General features: G+C 32.8%; 1 protein-coding gene and 1 long non-coding RNA gene across 3 annotated transcripts; one reads left to right on the top strand and one right to left on the bottom strand.

The window, feature by feature from the left end:
• Positions 1-491: 491 nt before the first annotated feature.
• On the top strand, positions 492-3,701 carry LOC147515803 (long chain base biosynthesis protein 1a-like). The gene is made up of 5 exons (XM_086594508.1): positions 492-965; positions 1,370-1,511; positions 1,595-1,690; positions 1,862-1,923; positions 3,538-3,701. The coding sequence occupies exons 2-5, from the start codon at positions 1,443-1,445 to the stop codon at positions 3,575-3,577; spliced, it is 267 nt and encodes an 88-aa protein (XP_086450634.1). The 5' UTR covers positions 492-965; positions 1,370-1,442; the 3' UTR covers positions 3,578-3,701.
• An 8,925-nt stretch (positions 3,702-12,626) lies between these two features.
• On the bottom strand, positions 12,627-17,748 carry LOC147515802 (uncharacterized). 2 transcript variants are annotated; one of them, XR_015210810.1, is made up of 4 exons: positions 17,189-17,748; positions 16,361-17,084; positions 14,950-15,139; positions 12,627-13,427 (listed from the first exon to the last, which is right to left on the bottom strand). It is a non-coding gene; the product is annotated as an uncharacterized LOC147515802 (long non-coding RNA). The 2 variants fall into 2 exon arrangements; XR_015210809.1 differs by having other exon boundaries at positions 12,905-13,427; positions 16,361-17,748.

Here is a 17,748-nt window from a genome sequence, read left to right as displayed (position 1 = left end):
ATATATTTTGGGTGTACACTCTTACTGTTACTTATTTTATGATTAGTTTATTTATTTTTTTCTTTTTTCCTAGTCACATGTGTGGTTAACAAATGCATAAAGTAAATATTCAAACAACTCAATTTATTTTTTCCTTTGTTCTTTCATAGTTTCATTGTCAATTTCTAAAAAGAAACTTTGTTATGTTAAACTTCATATGAGATTAGTGTGGAAACTATTCTTTATCGCATAAGGATTTTAGGAAAATCGTTTTTGATTGAAACTATTGTTTTTAACAATTTAGTTTTTTGTATATTTTTTCCCATAATTAGCTATATTGTTTAGAAAAAGTTGGAGACTTCGTGAAACTTTAAATGGGATTGGTTTTTTTATTTATATTTTACTTTTTCGTAATTAGTAATAGAGTTTAGAAAAAACTGGAGTCTCGGTGAGTGTTAAAAAAAATAAAAATAAAAATAGATTGGTGGGGGTATAGCTATAATATATCAAAGACCATTAATACTGAGTAGTTGAGAATGCTCCCAGTGAAACACGTCAGTCCTCTTTTTTCTCTTAAATGGACACGTCAGCTTCAAGTCAAATCCACGCCCCTTTTCAATTGTTCGTCTGCGAAGGAAAAATAAACCAAAAAAACAGGAAGTCCAAAAAAAAAAACCATGGTGCGCCCTCCCAAACTCTCTCATCCTCTTATGATCTTATCTATCTCCATGTCAACAGAAACCCAATCTCTTCAAACTTTATGTTAACAAGTGATGGATCCAAAGTAAAATGTTGTGATAGATTGAACCTGTGTCTGAAGTTGGATTAGTTCTTTCTTGGATGGCCTTCATCTTTCTAGAAGCACTGTAGTGTACTTTAAGCACAACGATATGGAGTCTCTGGAACGCGCGCTGGAGAAAATTACTCGAGAAAATAAACGAGCTAGCAAGATACGGTGTTACATTGTTGTTGAAGCTATATACCAGGTATTGCAAAATTATACGTAGCAGATATGTTAAATTTGTTATTAATGATATCTTCTCCTTATATGTAGCAGATATGTTAAATTTGTTATTAATGATATCTTCTCCCAAAAACTTACAACTACCTGTGGGAAAATATAGAAATAAGTCAATAACTGTTAGTAGTAGTCTCAAAAGGGGTTAATCTCTTTCACGACATCTGTTTCTCACCACTGACGTCATACAGATCTTGCAAATGGTGCAAGTTCCTGATCTTGCAAATGCTTTCTTTTGAAAACTATTAATAAAACATAACCTTGCAAGTCATATCTTATTTTAAACAACATGGTGTTATGTTCTTGAGGGTTTGTACTTTTAGGTGGTTCACGATATGAACATGCCTTTTTTTTGTTTGCAAATGATTACAGAACTTTGGACAGATAGCTCCTTTGGATGTGATTATCAGACTGAAGGAGAAATTTCGTTTTCGTGTCTTGCTAAATGAGAGCAACTCATTTGGGGTGCTTGGAAGTTCTGGTAGAGATCTTGACTGAACATTACGGTGTTCCAGTAAGTTTGAAATTCACTTGGTTCAATTGATAAGCTGATATCTCAATGGTGCTCTTAGTATATTTATTGTTTTGTTATTGTAGGTTGATAAGATTGATATTATAACCGCTTCCATGGGATATGCACTGGCTACGGATGGTGGATTTTGTACTGGAAGTGTTAGAGTGGTTGATCATCAAGTATGTGCTAATTTAGTTTTGATTAACGTCTAGCAAACAGGAAATGGAACTTTGAATCTTCTTAGAACTTTTTATCGCTATTCAAAATTGATTCGACCTTTATTGTTTTGAAGTAGTGATGATGAGTTGCACTAATGTTTGTTTGCTTCCTCACTCTTTCTTTATTCGCAGCGGTTGAGATCCAATGCCTTGAAATGTGGTGAACTTCTTGAAACGAATTCATTGTCGGAGAGGTATGATATAGTGGAAATTCAATTGAAGATTTTTGGATAAGATAAATCTATTTTATTTGTTGAATAACTTTGATAAAAGGATGCCTCACAATGTATAGAGGAACTAACAATGTAAATTATACAATTTTTTAGTACATTTTAGACGCGTTAGAGAAATTAATGCCTTCTTAGGAAAGGAATAAAATTGTCTCGAGGCGTAAGAATTATTTAACTGTTTTTGCATTCTTCGAGACGGTTAAGTAACTGGATTAAACAATGAGATATCTATATTGTTATGATTTTCAAGTTATGACAGGATTTAAGTTTATGAAATGTTGAAAATACAGAGGAGACTCTGTCGAAATTTTTGTAAGATTATATTGTCTTTGTTTAGTTTGGGTTTTGCTTAGTTGGTCCGATTACGTCCCGAGTTTCTTAATGACTGGAGATGCCATGTGTCTTTGGTAATCAGTCATTATAAAATTTGGGGCGTGACATAGTTGATGGCAGATGACATGCACTTTGGTATTGTCTTAATATGGTAAAATATATAAGTAGGAAGCTAGGAGTTACACGATTCATCATGGGTTAGGGGGTAACGAATCAAGCAGTAGCTAGACTTGCTAGCAATGTTTTTGAGTGTGGTTGATGATGCTATTTTGAACTTTGCCCCTCCACTGAATGTATAGTGGAAAAAACTCTCTGGGGTATTTATGATACAAGTCATTGAATGCAGCTGACAAGGTGTTCCTCTCTACCTATATTTTGGTACATTTAACGTCCAAAATTCCTATATGTTTTGGTGATGAAGTATGTTGGCTACTGATAATGCATGAGGATGATAATATATCGAGTAGGTGTGTGCACTTGCTTAGCATTGTTCATAGATTATTCACGTTTTTATGTTATATTATATTCTAACATGGTATAGGCAATCTCTTCAACTTGTAGTTTTCTCACATGGATTTTTACGGTTATATGTACATGATGTGTGGTAGTGTTGAACTTACTTCTTTATCTTAGGAGTTGGTTCGGTGGGAAGCCAAGGACTTGGCATGTTAGAGATACTCGATTTCCTTCAAAATGGAGAGAAGTTGAAACCGATACGGGTGGTATTGGCCATCGACATCGCAGAAGACATGACATTGAAGGAAACTTCAAGTTTCTTTGGTAGTACTGAAGCCAACAAGCCAACAACTACGGAACACATTCAACTATAAAGAAAGAAGTGGAATAAACACATTGTTTGGGAAAAATAAAATACATAGTAGAAAACATTTTTATATTAGTTAGTTTAAATTGGTACTCGCCTCTTGATATTGTTGTGTTAAGGTTGTAGTATTTTTCATTTATATTAATATTTTTTATTTATATTAATATATGTATCTATCAGGGAACATTTGTATAGGTTTATCTTAGTTTTGTCTGTAAAATGTTTTTGCTACGTTTGGGTATACATTTCACATATTCTATTACTATCTTGAAAAACAACGCATTAAAATCAAACAAGAGAATGAAGAACCAAATGCCAAGAAATAATGTCTAGGAATTCAGGTAATTTACTCATTCAATAATGGTCATAAATAAAATATTGAAATAATAAATAACTGACGCTTAAAATTATTCTTATTGCAGGACAGATTGCGATTGGCTCATCAATGGACTCCTGACATAAATAACGAAGCGCCAAAAAATTTACGTTGCAGACATACAAAAAAAATGCTCAAGTTATATGTTGAAAGTTACTTTTATTAAATATTTTTGTTATTCTAAGGGATAATATACCTACATTAAACTCACTCTTTGGTCATTGTTTTTCATTTAAACTATTTGTAATGAAGCTTACTGCAACAAACACACTTTGTTAATTGTCTTTCCGATATACAACATATGTTGGTAGTCAATTTCATTGGAGTCTTTTAGTCGGCTGTTCAACGAACATATCATATTCTATGTTGGCTATATTTCCATGGTGGTTATAGAAACATTCTTACAGTGGTGTTGTTTTACCTATATTCTTTGAATTGATTGTGTTCAGCTCATTGTCTCATATTATGCTACATGCTTTCTTTCAGTATGATTTACTGATTACTGAGTAGCTTGCTTAACTTGGTTATTAAAGCTCAACCTTTTAGCTAATATTGCACATTGTTTGATGGTCATCTGATTTTGAGTTTAATGCTTTAAACCTTGGTGAATCTGTGGACTCGATAAATGTATCTATCGTTAAATCCTCTGGAATAGGCTCTGGGCAGAATGTCATGTTGCTAGAACTAGCAACATTTGAACAATAATTTATAGGATCAGTACAACTCCCAATCTTTAGGTCTAGAGAAAACCCGCGACAAAAGCATTCCCCAGAAAGTGCTGCTAGGTCCCATACTCCTTCATCGGCAACTTGACAACTTATTGCAATAGGAACAATAATAACCCAAAACTAGAAATAAAACCCCTTAAAAAAATTAGAAAAACATAAACCCTTCAAACAAACTATACATATATTATAAGCAATGAATCATTAGCTATCAATATACATATATTATTTATTCAAGTGGACTTTAGGCTTTTGAGTCATTAGCTATCTATGTAGCAAGTCCGGCCATAGGCCGGGCCAAATGGCTAGTATATCTAAGAATTTGGATTTTTTTTTTTCATAATTATAGAGTTTACAAAAAATTGGAAACTATGTGAAGTCTTGAAAAATAGAGTCAAGACGGTATAGCTATAATATATACTAGTTTTCGAACCTGTCCTACGAACGGGTGTCGTTATATTAAATTATTTTAAAAAATATTAGCAATTATGCAGAGCTATGAGATGTATATGAAAATTATATTAATCACTCATTCAAATTTCTTGTACCACTCTCAATAAAAAGAAACACCAAATTTTGATAAAACCTATCGACTTCTTTTAGTTGTTAGGTTTAATAATTGAAGTTTGATTGAAGTTTGATGAGAATGCTCAATGTGGCGAAGATGATATTAAAACTACTTGAATAGCAAGACACTTTCAATCATAATAAAAGAATTATGATAAACACAATTTAAAATGCAAAACTATACTTGTCGAGACATTATATTCCCCCTACAAATAGTAGAACTATGTTTTGAGGTTAGTTCAATGCATTTACATCAAGTTTTCAATTTTCTGTTAATTATTCATTGAGGTTAGTTCAATGTAGTTATTGCATCTAGTTTCCGGTTTCCGATTAATTATTCTTTGAGGTTAGTTCAATGCAATTGCATCAAGTTTCTGATTTTCCGTTAATTATTCTTTGAGGTTAATTTAGTGCAGTTGCATCAAGTTTATGAATTCTCGTTAGTTATTCATTAAGGTTAATTTAGTGCAGTTGCATCCAGTTTTTGATATTTCGTTAATTAGTTTTTGAGATTAGTTCATTGCATTTCCATCCAGGTTCTAATTTCTCGTTAATTACTCTTTCAGATTAGTTTAATACATCCGTGATCCAATTCTGATTTCAGTTAATTATTTTTAGAGGTTAGTTTCGATGTTCAATGCATTTGCATCTAGCTTCAAATTTATGGTTATTTATGCTTTGAAGTTAGTTTGACCCATCTGATTTCTGATTTCTGATTTCTTGTTAACTATTCTTTGAAGTTATTTCAATGCATTTGTATCAAGTTTCTGATTTTTCGTTAAATATTCCTCAAGATATTGCATCCAATTTATGATTTACCATTAGTTAATCTCTTATTTTAGTTTAATGCAGTTGCATCCAGTTTCTGATTTTTCGTTAATTATTTTTTGAGGTTAGCTCAATGTAGTTGCATCCAATTTTCGATTTCTAGTTAATTGTTCTTTGAGGTTAGTTCAATGCATTTGCATCAAGTTTTCGATTTCCCGTTAATTATTTTTTTAGGTTAGTTCAATGTAGTTGCATCAAATTTATGATTTTCCATTAATTATTTATTGAGATTAGTTCAGTACAGTTGCATCTATTTTTCGATGTTTCGTTAATTAGTCTTTGAGATTAGTTCATTATATTTGCATACAGTTTATGACTTCCCGTTAATAACTCTTTGAGGTTAGTTCAATATATCTGCATCTAGTTTTTGATTATTTATGCTTTGAGGTTAGTTCGATGCAATTACATCCGGTTTCTGATTTTTCGTTAACTATTATTTAAGGTTATTTCAATGGTTAATGAATTTGCATCTAATTTCCGATTTCCCGCCAATTATTCTATGAGGTTAGTTCAACGTAGTTGCATTCGGTTTTTGATTTTCTATTAATTATTTGTTGAGATTAGTTCAATGCATTTACATCCAGTTTCTGATTTTCCATTAATTATTATTTGAAGTTTGTTTGATGTATTTGCATACCGTTTCCAATTTCCCGTTAAATATTTTTAAAGGATTTGTATCCAATTTATAATTTCTCGCTAGTTATTCTCTGACGTTAGTTTAATGCAGGTACATCCAGTTTCCGATTTTGAGTTAATTATTTTTTGAGTTTGGTTTATTGTATTTGCATAAAGTTTCCGATTTCCTATTAATTACTCTTTAAGCTCAGTTAAATGTATTTGAATCCAGTTTCCGATTTTTTTTTTAATTATCCAATGTAGTGTTTAATACCAACTTCAAACAGGACATAAAAATAAATTATGTTTCATTTACTATGTGGGATCGTCATAAAAAATTATCCAGTTCCCGATTTCCCGTTAATTATTCTTTAAATTATACATGACTCACTATATAAGATCTTCAAAGATTATCTACGAACGTGTGATGTTATATTAATTATTCTGAAAAATATTTGCAACTATATATACATAACTATTATATTGATCACTCATCCAAATTTCTTATAACGTTAAAAACCCCGCTATCCATTTAAAAAAACAGATCTCGCCCTTGATAAAACCCTTCAACTTCATTTTGTTGTTTAATAATAGAAGTTTGATTGAAGTTTTGTAAGATTGTCTAATAAGGCGAAGTTCATTGAAGCTACTTGAATAGCAAGGCGTTCCCAATCATACGAAAATAGATAAGATAAACACTATTTTAAATGCAAAACTATATTTATTGAGACATTCCCATAATATATAACACAACTATGTTTTGAGGTTAGTTTAATGCATTTGCATCCAGTTTCTGATTTTCAATTCTGTTATTTATTTTTTTATGTTAGTTCAATACAGTTGCATTTAGTTTTTGATTTCCCTTTATTTATTTTTTGAGGTTAATTAGTTCAATGCATTTACATCTAATTTCATATTAATTGTTCTTGGAGGTCAGTTCAATGCATTTGCATCCAATATTTGATTTCCCGTTAATTATTCTTTGAGATTTTTTTAATGCATTTGCATCCAGTTTTTGATTTTTTGTTTATTATTCGATAAGGTTGCATTTGCATATAGTTTCCGATTTCCCGTTAATTATTGTTTGAGGTTAGTTCAATGAATTTGCATCCAGTTTTCGATTTTCCATTAATTATTTCTTGAGGTTAGTTCAATGCATTTGCATCTAGTTTATTTTTTGAGATTAGTTCAATGAAGTTGCATCCGTTTTTCGATTTTCCATTAATTATTATTTAAGATTAGTTCTACTCATTTGCATCATGTTCCCAATTTATAGTTACTTTTTCTTTGATGTTAGTTCAATGCAGTTGCATCCAGTTTCCGATTTCCCATTAATTTAATCATTGATGGTTACTTCAATGCATTTCCAACCAGTTTTCGATTTTCCGACAATTATTTTTTTTATGTTAATTCGATGTATTTGCATCCAAGTTTTGATTTCCCGTTAATTATTCTTTAAGGTTAGTTTAATGCAGTTGTATCCATAATCAATTTTCCCATTAATTACTTTTTAAGATTAGTTAGTGTTTTCATTTGTATCAAGTTTTCAATTTTCTATTAAATATTATTTGAGGTTAGTTTGATGCATTTGCAACCAGTTTTCGGTTTCCCATTAATTGTTCGTTGAGTTTAGTTTCATATAGTATTAGGTGTACACTTAGTTTCATGTTGTCCGCTTAGTTTTGGGTGTACGCTTAGTTTTTAGTGTACACAGTTACTTATTTTATGATTAGTTGACTTTTATTTTTTCTTTTTTGTCTCAGTCACATGTGAGGTTAACAAATGTAGAAAGTAAATGTTCAGACAACTCAATTCATTTTTTCCTTCGATATTTCATTGTCTTTTTCTAGAAAGAAACTTTGTTATGTTAAACTTCACCTAAGATTAGTGTGAAAACTATTCTTTGTGGTGTAAGAGTTTTAGGGTGGAAGCTATTGTTTTTAGCAATTTAGTTTTTTTGTCTCTTATTTTTTTTCGTGTATAAAACTCTAGATGGGATTGTTTCCTTCTTTATATTATATTTTTTTGTAATTAGTAATAGAGTTTAGAAAAAACTGGAGTCGATGTGAGTGCTCAAATTATCTGATTTTTCCATATTAGTCTCTTACTTTTTCGTAATTAGCCAAATAATTTAACAAATATTGGAGACTCTGTGAATGCTCAAAAAATAGAGCCAAAAGGGTACAACTATAATATATATCTAAAGATTTAAAGAGGCGAGTGAAATCGTCAGAAAGGTGAAAAGAAGGTTTGGTTTCACAACTTTAAGCGAGTTTAAATATCTGATCAATCGTTAATTTTAGTCTTAATAAAATTCAATCTTGTTTGATAGAACACATTTTCTTTTCTTCGATTGTAAGGTATCAAACAAAATTTCCGAACAAGTCTTAAGATTTTAGATCGAAGTTAGTCGTCTTAATTGTATTTATAAAACAAAATTTTCTCATGGCGACTCACCTACTCGTCTGCAATAGAGGTGTTTAACCGCTTTCTAGATTATCCTTCTCGTATTTGGAATTGTTTTAGATCATCATTTCCCAAACCGCAAACAAATATGAAGCTAACTGAGTTTTGTAGCAAACCTGACTCTTTCCCACAGAACCCTTCTCACGTTGGTAGCATTTCTCATTAGATACTTAGCAGTACCTCAAAGTGTTTTACCAACGTCGAGTGTTCTAACAGAGGTTCATTTCCGATAGAGGTACATAGCCACCTTCTTAGATGAAAAGTGTGTATAGCAAAATATGCACTTCGTATATTGTTAAAATTTGAATACTCACACGCACTCTTGCTGCATGAAGAAGAAGAATTTTTTCCTTGTCTTCATCAACCTAAAAAAACTCAAAAGGAATTAGAAATTAGAAAGGAAAAAAAAAAAATGAAGAAGACATGTAATTGGTGATGTTTCAAAGAAAGACAATAACGCCAAATGGGTGCTCAAGGCAATCGGGGCCCTAAGCAAAGTCCCAATAAAATTGTTACATCTTATAGATCGATATGATTTGTTTACGTTATTTTATATGAATGCAAACGCTTAGTTTATTTAACAAAAATTTTAAAAGATAACAATTATTATAAAAATTGATCATAACAATATAACATTTTATTTTTTCTTTCTTGAATAGTCTCCCTCACAAATATTTTTTTTTATAACAAAATTTTTAGAAGATAACAATTATTGTAAAAATTGATTATAACATTTTTTTTCTTTTTCTTGAATAGTCTCCCCCACAAACATTTTTTTTTATAACAAAAAATTTAGAAGATAACAATTATTGTAAAAATTGATCATAACATTTTCTTTTTTCTTTCTTGAATAGTCTCCCCCACAAACATTTTTTTTATAACAAACATTTTAGAAGATAACAATTATTGTAAAAATTGATCCTAACATTTATTTTTTTCTTTCTTGAATAGTCTCCCCCACAAACATTTTTTTTTATAATAAAAAATTTAGAAGATAACAATTATTATCAAAATCGATCCTAACATTTTCTTTATTCTTTCTTAAATAGTCTCTCCACAATTTTTTTTTTAATTGAATTGTATTGATAAAAAGAACATAAATACAAAGTGAAGTAGAAACATAAGAGTGTTGTGGGAGAGATCCTCACATACAAAGAGATCTAAGACAAAACATCATAAATACATGAGAAAGAGTGGAAGAATAAAAAAATATCCTACACCTATAACATCGTAGCAGATCATGGCGAAACAACAATGTCACAAACTTGAAATTTCAATAGATTTATTTAACAAAGAATTACACAAGAGAAAGAGAATTCTACACTAAATTAAATAATATAGAAAAACCAAATAAGACAAAAGAATGATATAGATAATATTAAAGTGTTGACTTCAATTTGATAAATTGTCGCTGTGGTGTTGAAGAAGTTTAATTAGTTATATAGTCCTCTTTTATTTTTAGAGATTAGAAAACGCTTAAAAAATGGAAATGGGTTTAATGCGATTTTCTAATTTCCAATTTTCCAATGTAAAACATTTATCTAACGGATTAAAATAAATGAAAAACAAATAGTGAGTTTTTTTTCATAATAAAACAATAATAGACTTTGTGATCTGTAGGTGGAATTTCAGATATATTGGGCCCCGCAGTCCGGCTAGATATATCGCCCCTTGGATCTGGCCTTAAGTCGGGCTGCTTATTTTGCTATAGGGTAGAACCGACCCTGTTTTAAGAGATAAACTTACTCTAACTAGGATTAGCGGAAACAAAAAACTCTAACTAGTTTTTGAGGATATAAGACTGGAATCACCAGCAGTAAAACTCGAAGAGCAAGTAAATGCGCAAACAAGCAATTCTCACATTGTATCAAGCAATCCGCATTGAGTTGGTTTAAACTCCACGCTAGAAGTCGAATGGTTTATTTTAGATACAGCTCTCAGCCCATCCAACAGATTAGGCATCCCATGCATCTGAACATTAGGAGCTTCTCAATTTTAGGTGCGTTAACATTCTCGCTCTTTTTCTTGTTCTCTCCACGGCTCCAGCCGTTTGGCTACTAAGGACGTTACCACAAAATAAACCTCAGGTTCCACCAACCCAACGTATGCAATCCCAAGCTTCTCTAGGAACCAAATAGGTCTCATCCAAGCACCATCCAAGAGTGAGATGACCATGCAAGCACAATCTTCTCGGGACGTTAGATTAGATGATACCCCATGCAGCACACACCCACAGCTGATCCCACAGGCTCAAACTAAAAAATTTCATCAACTATGTATATTGCGCGGCTGAAATCATTAAGCAACTAAGGTAAAAGAAACACTGTCAAATATAATTGGTTATAAAAATAAGAAGAGAAATCTATTCTTTGTAAACATACATTATAAGCCCAATCAACAAAGTGTGAAATGATACCTTCAAGCACAACAAACTGATATGTGACTCTGTGAGATGAGCCATCAGGCAGCACTCTCATAAGCTGATCCCACTGGCAGCTCATAAAACTAATGAATTTCACCGCCACGATATCGTGCATGAAACCATCATCCCGTAGACAGTCACACATTGCAATTAAGTTCCAAACTCACAATATATACAGAAAAATTGTTTACTATAAACATGCGATCAAGTTTAATTACAATCCTTCAAGCAGCTAGCTGTAGAAGATGGAACAGGCTCAATAGTCAATTTTATAATCATATTTGTATGATGAGCATGAAAATACACTAAAGAAATTGTATAAAACAAAATTCAGTAATTCATTACAAATAAATAAATGGAGTTGGGCACATCAAATGTCAATAAAATCGACTTGATGTTCAGGACTCCAAGCACTGGTACAAAGATGTCAGCTTTAAGTGCTGCTGTGGTATAGTGGTCCCTCAGGTAGCAGAGTTTTAGACAACCCACATACTAAAAAGTCAACATGTCGAAGACCACACTCAGAAAAAAGTTAGAAAGAAGTCAAACTGTCAAATAAAAACTTACAAAAATGAAATAATGCAACCCATCAAAAAATAATAATTTTCTGAAAACATGCTTTCATGCACAATCTACAAAGACGTAAGATGATCCCTCAGGTAGCACACTTGTAGATGATCCCTCAGACACAATGATCGTTTCATCGTCTATGTAGGATGTGCAAGAAAATACGTTCAAAGGGGAAACGGTGGAAAAAGCAGTTAGCATACATAAATGAAGTCATAAAATCTAAAGAAAACACTTGTGTTTTCAAATTAAAAAAAAATCCCAGAATCTACAAAGACGCACGATGGTCCCTTAGGCAGATCCAATAATCCCTAAGAAGACCCTATATAAACATGCTTTAGGTGCAAAATCTACTAGGACCCCCCTCTCAGGCAGCACAGTTGTAGATGATCCAGACTAGATGACAATATCATCGTCTATGTAGGATACCAAGAAAACACGCTTTAAAGTAGAAAACGAGGGGCAATACGTAAATGAATTCATAAAACCCAGAGAACACTCATTTTATAAAAATATTGCTTTTCAAGCACAATATACAGAGACGCCATAAGATTCCTCAGGCAGCACAAATTAGATGATCCCTCAAACTCAACGCCTATGTGTAATGTGCAAGAAAACAAAATTCACAAACAGTTTTTTTTTCAAAAGTCCAAAAGAAAGATGTTTTCAAACACAATCGACAAAGACATGAAAAGATCAGATGAACCTTCAGGTATCACAGTCGAGGTGAACCACCAAGCACAGTAGACTTTCATTGTCTAATAGGATGCATGAAAACATGCTAAAAATGAGATATAAAATCAAGTAAAACTTTTTTAATAAGCCAATGAGAGCTTGAGCATGCTCTCAAGAACAATCTGAACAAGAAAATCCCTCGGTAGCACAATTGTTAATGATCCCTCTCACACAAATGTCATGACCTTCATAGTAGAAAACAATTAAAATCCCTCTGTTTGATGTTCATGGCAGACATACTGGTAAAAAAAGAAGTGGGGGCAAACATCTGACAGGAAAAGAATTAAAATTTGTAGAAAACATTTCCTGCTAACAAGCCTTCAAGAAAAATCTAAAAGGACAGAGATGACCCCCTAGGCAGCCGATTGTTGAAGATCCTTCAAACTCAATAATAATGACTATCAATGTCCCTAGCAAATGTTAAGGGGAAAAAAAAAAAGCTTTAAAAAGAAAGGGCCAAATAAAGTAACAATTTGCACAGATTAATTCACAGTTCGATAAGAAAAAAAATACCCCTTGGAACATGCATTTGAGCAGAGTCTACAAAAACATGACATGATCCCTTAGGCAGTAATAATAATGATGAACCCTCGAACTGAACAGTAATAATTTTCATCATCAATGTATGATGTGCAAAAAGAAAAACACACAAACACCAATATTTATGATACAAGAGATCAAGTAAAAGCTAACATAGAAGATATTACCATGCTTTCAAAGCACAATATACAAAAACATAAGATGAACCTTCAAGCAGCACAATTCTGATCAGCTGAGGACCCCTCAGGCACAATTGTAGTCAGATGATCCCTTGAGCCACACCTTTATAGCTTCTATGATCCCACAGATAGCAACTGTGGCACAATCATAGTTTGCATGATCCCACAGGCAGAAACTGTGGTCAGATGATCCATTAGGCCACACAATTTTAATTTGTAGATGATCCCTCGGGGCAGCGCAATTATGGTTTGCAGATGACCTATCAGGCTCGCCAGTAATGATTTCCGTCATCTATGGATATTGGGAATGAAAACACGCAAAATGAATTTCAGCACTAACACGAAGACATTGCATTTTAAACATGGCATCCAGCACAATCTACAGACATGTAATATCCCAAGGCAGCATTATATAATTATATTAGATGATCCCAGACAAATTAAAATGACTTCCATAAACTGTGTATGATAAGTGCATGACAACACACTCAGAATATAAGACTTAACAAATCAAATTTCATGAATGAGCTTAAGAGTATTTTTTTTTTTTTTCTAAACAGGCAACTTAATCATAGCATGAAAGTATACTAAAAACATATGTTATCAAAAATGCATCATGCACAATCTACAGAGGTGTGTAAGATCCTCTCTGGCTAATGATAATGATCTTACAAATATAAAGTATTTGCAAGGAAGAAAGGAACAGCAATCAACATTGGAAAACAAATTCTCTCACTAAATATAAGATCAATTGAGGGAAGGACTCATTAATTTGGCAAATGGGTTTCTTATACAGGATTATTTTTAGGGACAAAGCATTTTTATTAATAAATACATATATACATGCATACCTTATAGTCAAAATTTACTATGTAAATTCCACATGGTTCAAGTTAATGTAACTCAAGACACAACCAAGAATAAGGTTAGATTGATAATCGTAACATCATCAGTGAATCAGAGAGTTGCAACTCTTTTCAACATAATTAACCTTTTAGAAGAATGCCAATAAGAAGAGAAAAACAAGAAATTTCTCCTACAAAAATAAAGAAAATCTATCTAAAGAAAATTGGATGATGAATTACCTTTGTTGATGTGAATTAACGCAACAAAACTGCAGAAGGGCACTGTTCAATGTGCCTATAACAAAAGGTACCTAGGGACCATGGCCCTGACTGATGTCATAAATACCAGAGAGAGAGAAAGAATGGGCACAAGTGTCTACACGCAATAACTAGACCAAAAGAACATCCACAAGATGGAGCATGTAGAAATACAAAGCAGTAATGGAAGCACTACGAAATGGCTTGCCGAAAAGGTCACCCAGCTTATCCTTATACTCACTATATTAAACAACACTGCATCTCTGAATCTTGAACTAATTATGATGGTCTTTTCCAGATATAACCCTTTAAGTGTCGTCAACTGAGGTAAACAAACCTAAACCATTAAATTATATACAAGGATGCCCTATATTCAACTCAATCTTCTAATCAATTAATTTACTCTCACCAAATATCCTCTGGACAAAAATCATAGATTATACACCTTAGAAAACGTTTCGTATCTTGTGCGTATTTCATTTTCTTTTGTTTGATTATTTGTCTTGGGGATGGTGGGGAGTGACAGCCTGCCCATCTCTACCCTATTTCGGTCTAACCACCAGGCAGAACCCGTCATCCCTCAGGCTAGGTGTCAGTCCAGCATTTTTTCAGGTAAACGTATTTTCTCAAAAACGGACAAGTATAAACAACAATTTTTCAAGGATGATCTATCAAGCATACTAGAGACTACAATTAGAGGAGTAACCTTACTTTTCGTCTTTTCTAGACGCGCCAAGCCATAAGTGCAAGATCCAAACTAACTGCAAACACAATGTCTGAGAATGTGGCAAAATACAATGTCCTTTCCTTCATTCAGTCCCTTCCACAAAATTCAGTTATCCACCTCCTCCCTCTTTCGGGAGGTATCCTCACTTCGGCAACTTTCCCTTCCTCAAGGCACCTTCTCGATTGTACCCACAATATGTTAGCCATACGAACAAGTCCATATCATATCGACCATCCCAGAAAAAACATTACAAACATAAATAAGAAAGTAAAAAAAGAAAAACATTACAAAAAAAAAAGGATGCACGGACGCACGGTTATATAAATAGCTCAAATCTAATTTTGCAAATAAAAACTTGAAACATTAAAAACATAATAAGGAAAAACCGAGAATAAAGAAAATAAACTGAGAATTGAGAAAAATAAATGAAACAGGTTAATGAAAAGAAAAAAGGCTTATAAAGATAATGAACACATAAACCCTCTAGTCCTCTACCAAAATCAAAATACAAATAATTTTTTCGCAAACATAAAATAAGATTAGTAAGAATTTAAATAAGGGGAGGGATAGAACCACATTCACATTATAGCCACATTGTAAACGAATCCAAGCAAAATCATGGACTTAAAAGTTTAATTAAAGGCTGAATTTTAGTAGATATGATCTCCCCACCGTGAAAGATCATTCTCACAAAAAATTATAATATTTGGATATGTCTAACCATGTAAAAATTAGTATTCATTTTTTAACTTTTCATCTAAAAATAAATAAATACTTTTAGCAGCACAAATATTGCACATTATATAATTAAAAAGGAGAAATCCCAATGACATCAAGAAAATTACGCTGAAATTGATAATCCCCAAAGATCTTTTCTTTTTTAAAAGTTCCAAAAACTTAATATAAACAACATCAAAATAGGTGAGGCAGACAAGGCATTACGGGTTAATGCTAGAGCATGTGGTCTGGAGGTTCCAACGACGCCGAAGTAGAAAGTGTCGTAACCTTTTTAAGGTGACAGTCCCAAGCCACAAACACAAGGACTGTATAAAGTTGGTCCATCTAAGGCTTAAGTAACCATAAGGATGGCTCATTGATTCCCTCTTCCTCATTTGGGTCCTTAGCCTCCTCTTGGCCTACCCCCACTTAGGTACAAAGCAAACCCCAGCACGCCTATGACATTCCCGTAGGTCCTTACCTATAATCTATCATTCCCAAAAGACAGTTTTCATTAAGAAAAAGGGTAAATAACCAATGAGACGTTATTTTGAAAGATAACATGAAAATACAATAACAAAAATAGGTTTCGAAATCAAATGTTATTCACCGTCTCCAAAGGACTAAGGAAATAAATAATAAAACAAAATAAATAAATAAATAAATAATAATAATAACCTTTCACGATGACAATCTGTTTGTTCCAGATTGTTCTTACTTCTTTAGGTGCCAGTCGCAGACCACAAACACTGGATCTAAAGAGGCAGCAACAAACAAGATGAAGAAAAGTAGCCAACACTGTTTAAAAAATCCAAAGAAAACCTGCTAAACCCCTTCCTCCTTGAGGACCTTATCCTATCCCCAAGACTTCATTCTTCAGTCCGTATCTAGTCAACCCCATATCTATTTCCTCAAGTCTTTATTACCGTCCCCAAAGATATAAAAAACAATACAAATACCAAAACTGTGTTAACCAAATGGAAATTTCTGAAGTCATTAAAACTCAGACTAGTGCATGAATTGAAAGGCGTTAGTTCAAATTTCAAAAAGGGGTTACAAACCCTGGGCTGTGTTCAGGAACACACACAAGACAAGATGCAGTTTTAATTTTACTTAAATATAGTGTAATCAGGTGCTGTATAATGAGCCAGTGTATTATATTTCTCATAAGCAACACTCCTACCACAACCACAATCAGGACTACGAACACGACCATAACCCGGACATGGTCAGCTCCTGCAGCGCACTCGACTACTAGAATGGCAATACGAACTATCAACACAACCCCAAAACCTCTTCTAGGACAGTCAGGCCTAGCACTACCTGTACCATCACCCCGCAGGACGCAGGGAACACTCAACAGAAACCGCCCTACCTAAAATCTTGCTGAAATTTGGGATGACTGAGAAACGGAAAGAAAAGTTTAAGTTTATAACATGCAAGTTGTAAAAATTTATTCCTAATTAGCGTCTGTAAAAGATGAAGCAAATGTTAAACAATACTGACCTCATGTGGGTGCTTTCATGACTTTTTCACAAATGCGGAGTTCCTTCTAATCAATGTCTTGTATCCTAGTACTATCCGATCAAAGTTAATGACAAACAAAAGAGCATGCTTTGCGAAACACAGTGAGTGTACAGTACATGTTAGGGCCATGATTGATCCAACTATGAACAGTATTGGTTTAGTACTAGTAGTAGGAAAGGCATGCATGTCTGCTACTAGAAATGGTAAATTAATAATATGTAGCAATCAGTACCAAAAACAAATGCTATATAAACCTTTGCAATATCTCCATAAACATGAAACAATATCTGGTTGGATGTATTACTTATTGACTCATCCAGGCAGTTTAGATATAGATGATGACTCAATTATATGAATAATAAGAAAAAGCAATGTCGATCTTTAAGAACGCATACAGATAAATTGTAATTCAAATTAAAGGGTCCAACTTTGTTTTTGTTGTCGACAAATAATGAGAATCCAAACATACAAAAGTGAAGTTAAATAATAAACTTTTACAGAAAACCACAAAAGTGAAGGTGAAGAAAAACAGGTGATTA

The sequence above is a fragment of the Coptis chinensis genome, chromosome 2 (assembly GCF_015680905.1).
Source record: "Coptis chinensis isolate HL-2020 chromosome 2, ASM1568090v1, whole genome shotgun sequence".
Classification (NCBI taxonomy): domain Eukaryota; kingdom Viridiplantae; phylum Streptophyta; class Magnoliopsida; order Ranunculales; family Ranunculaceae; genus Coptis; species Coptis chinensis.
The sequence above is the reverse complement of the archived record's forward strand: the minus strand, read 5'-3'. Positions and strand labels throughout refer to the sequence as shown.

Coding starts and splice junctions, on each gene's coding strand:
- LOC147515803 (XM_086594508.1), top strand. CDS start 1,443: ATGAGAGCAACTCATTTGGGGTGCTTGGAAGTTCTGGTAGAGATCTTG. Junction 1,512..1,594: donor CTGAACATTACGGTGTTCCA/GTAAGTTTGAAA, acceptor TTGTTATTGTAG/GTTGATAAGATTGATATTAT. Junction 1,924..3,537: donor ACGAATTCATTGTCGGAGAG/GTATGATATAGT, acceptor TTCTTATTGCAG/GACAGATTGCGATTGGCTCA.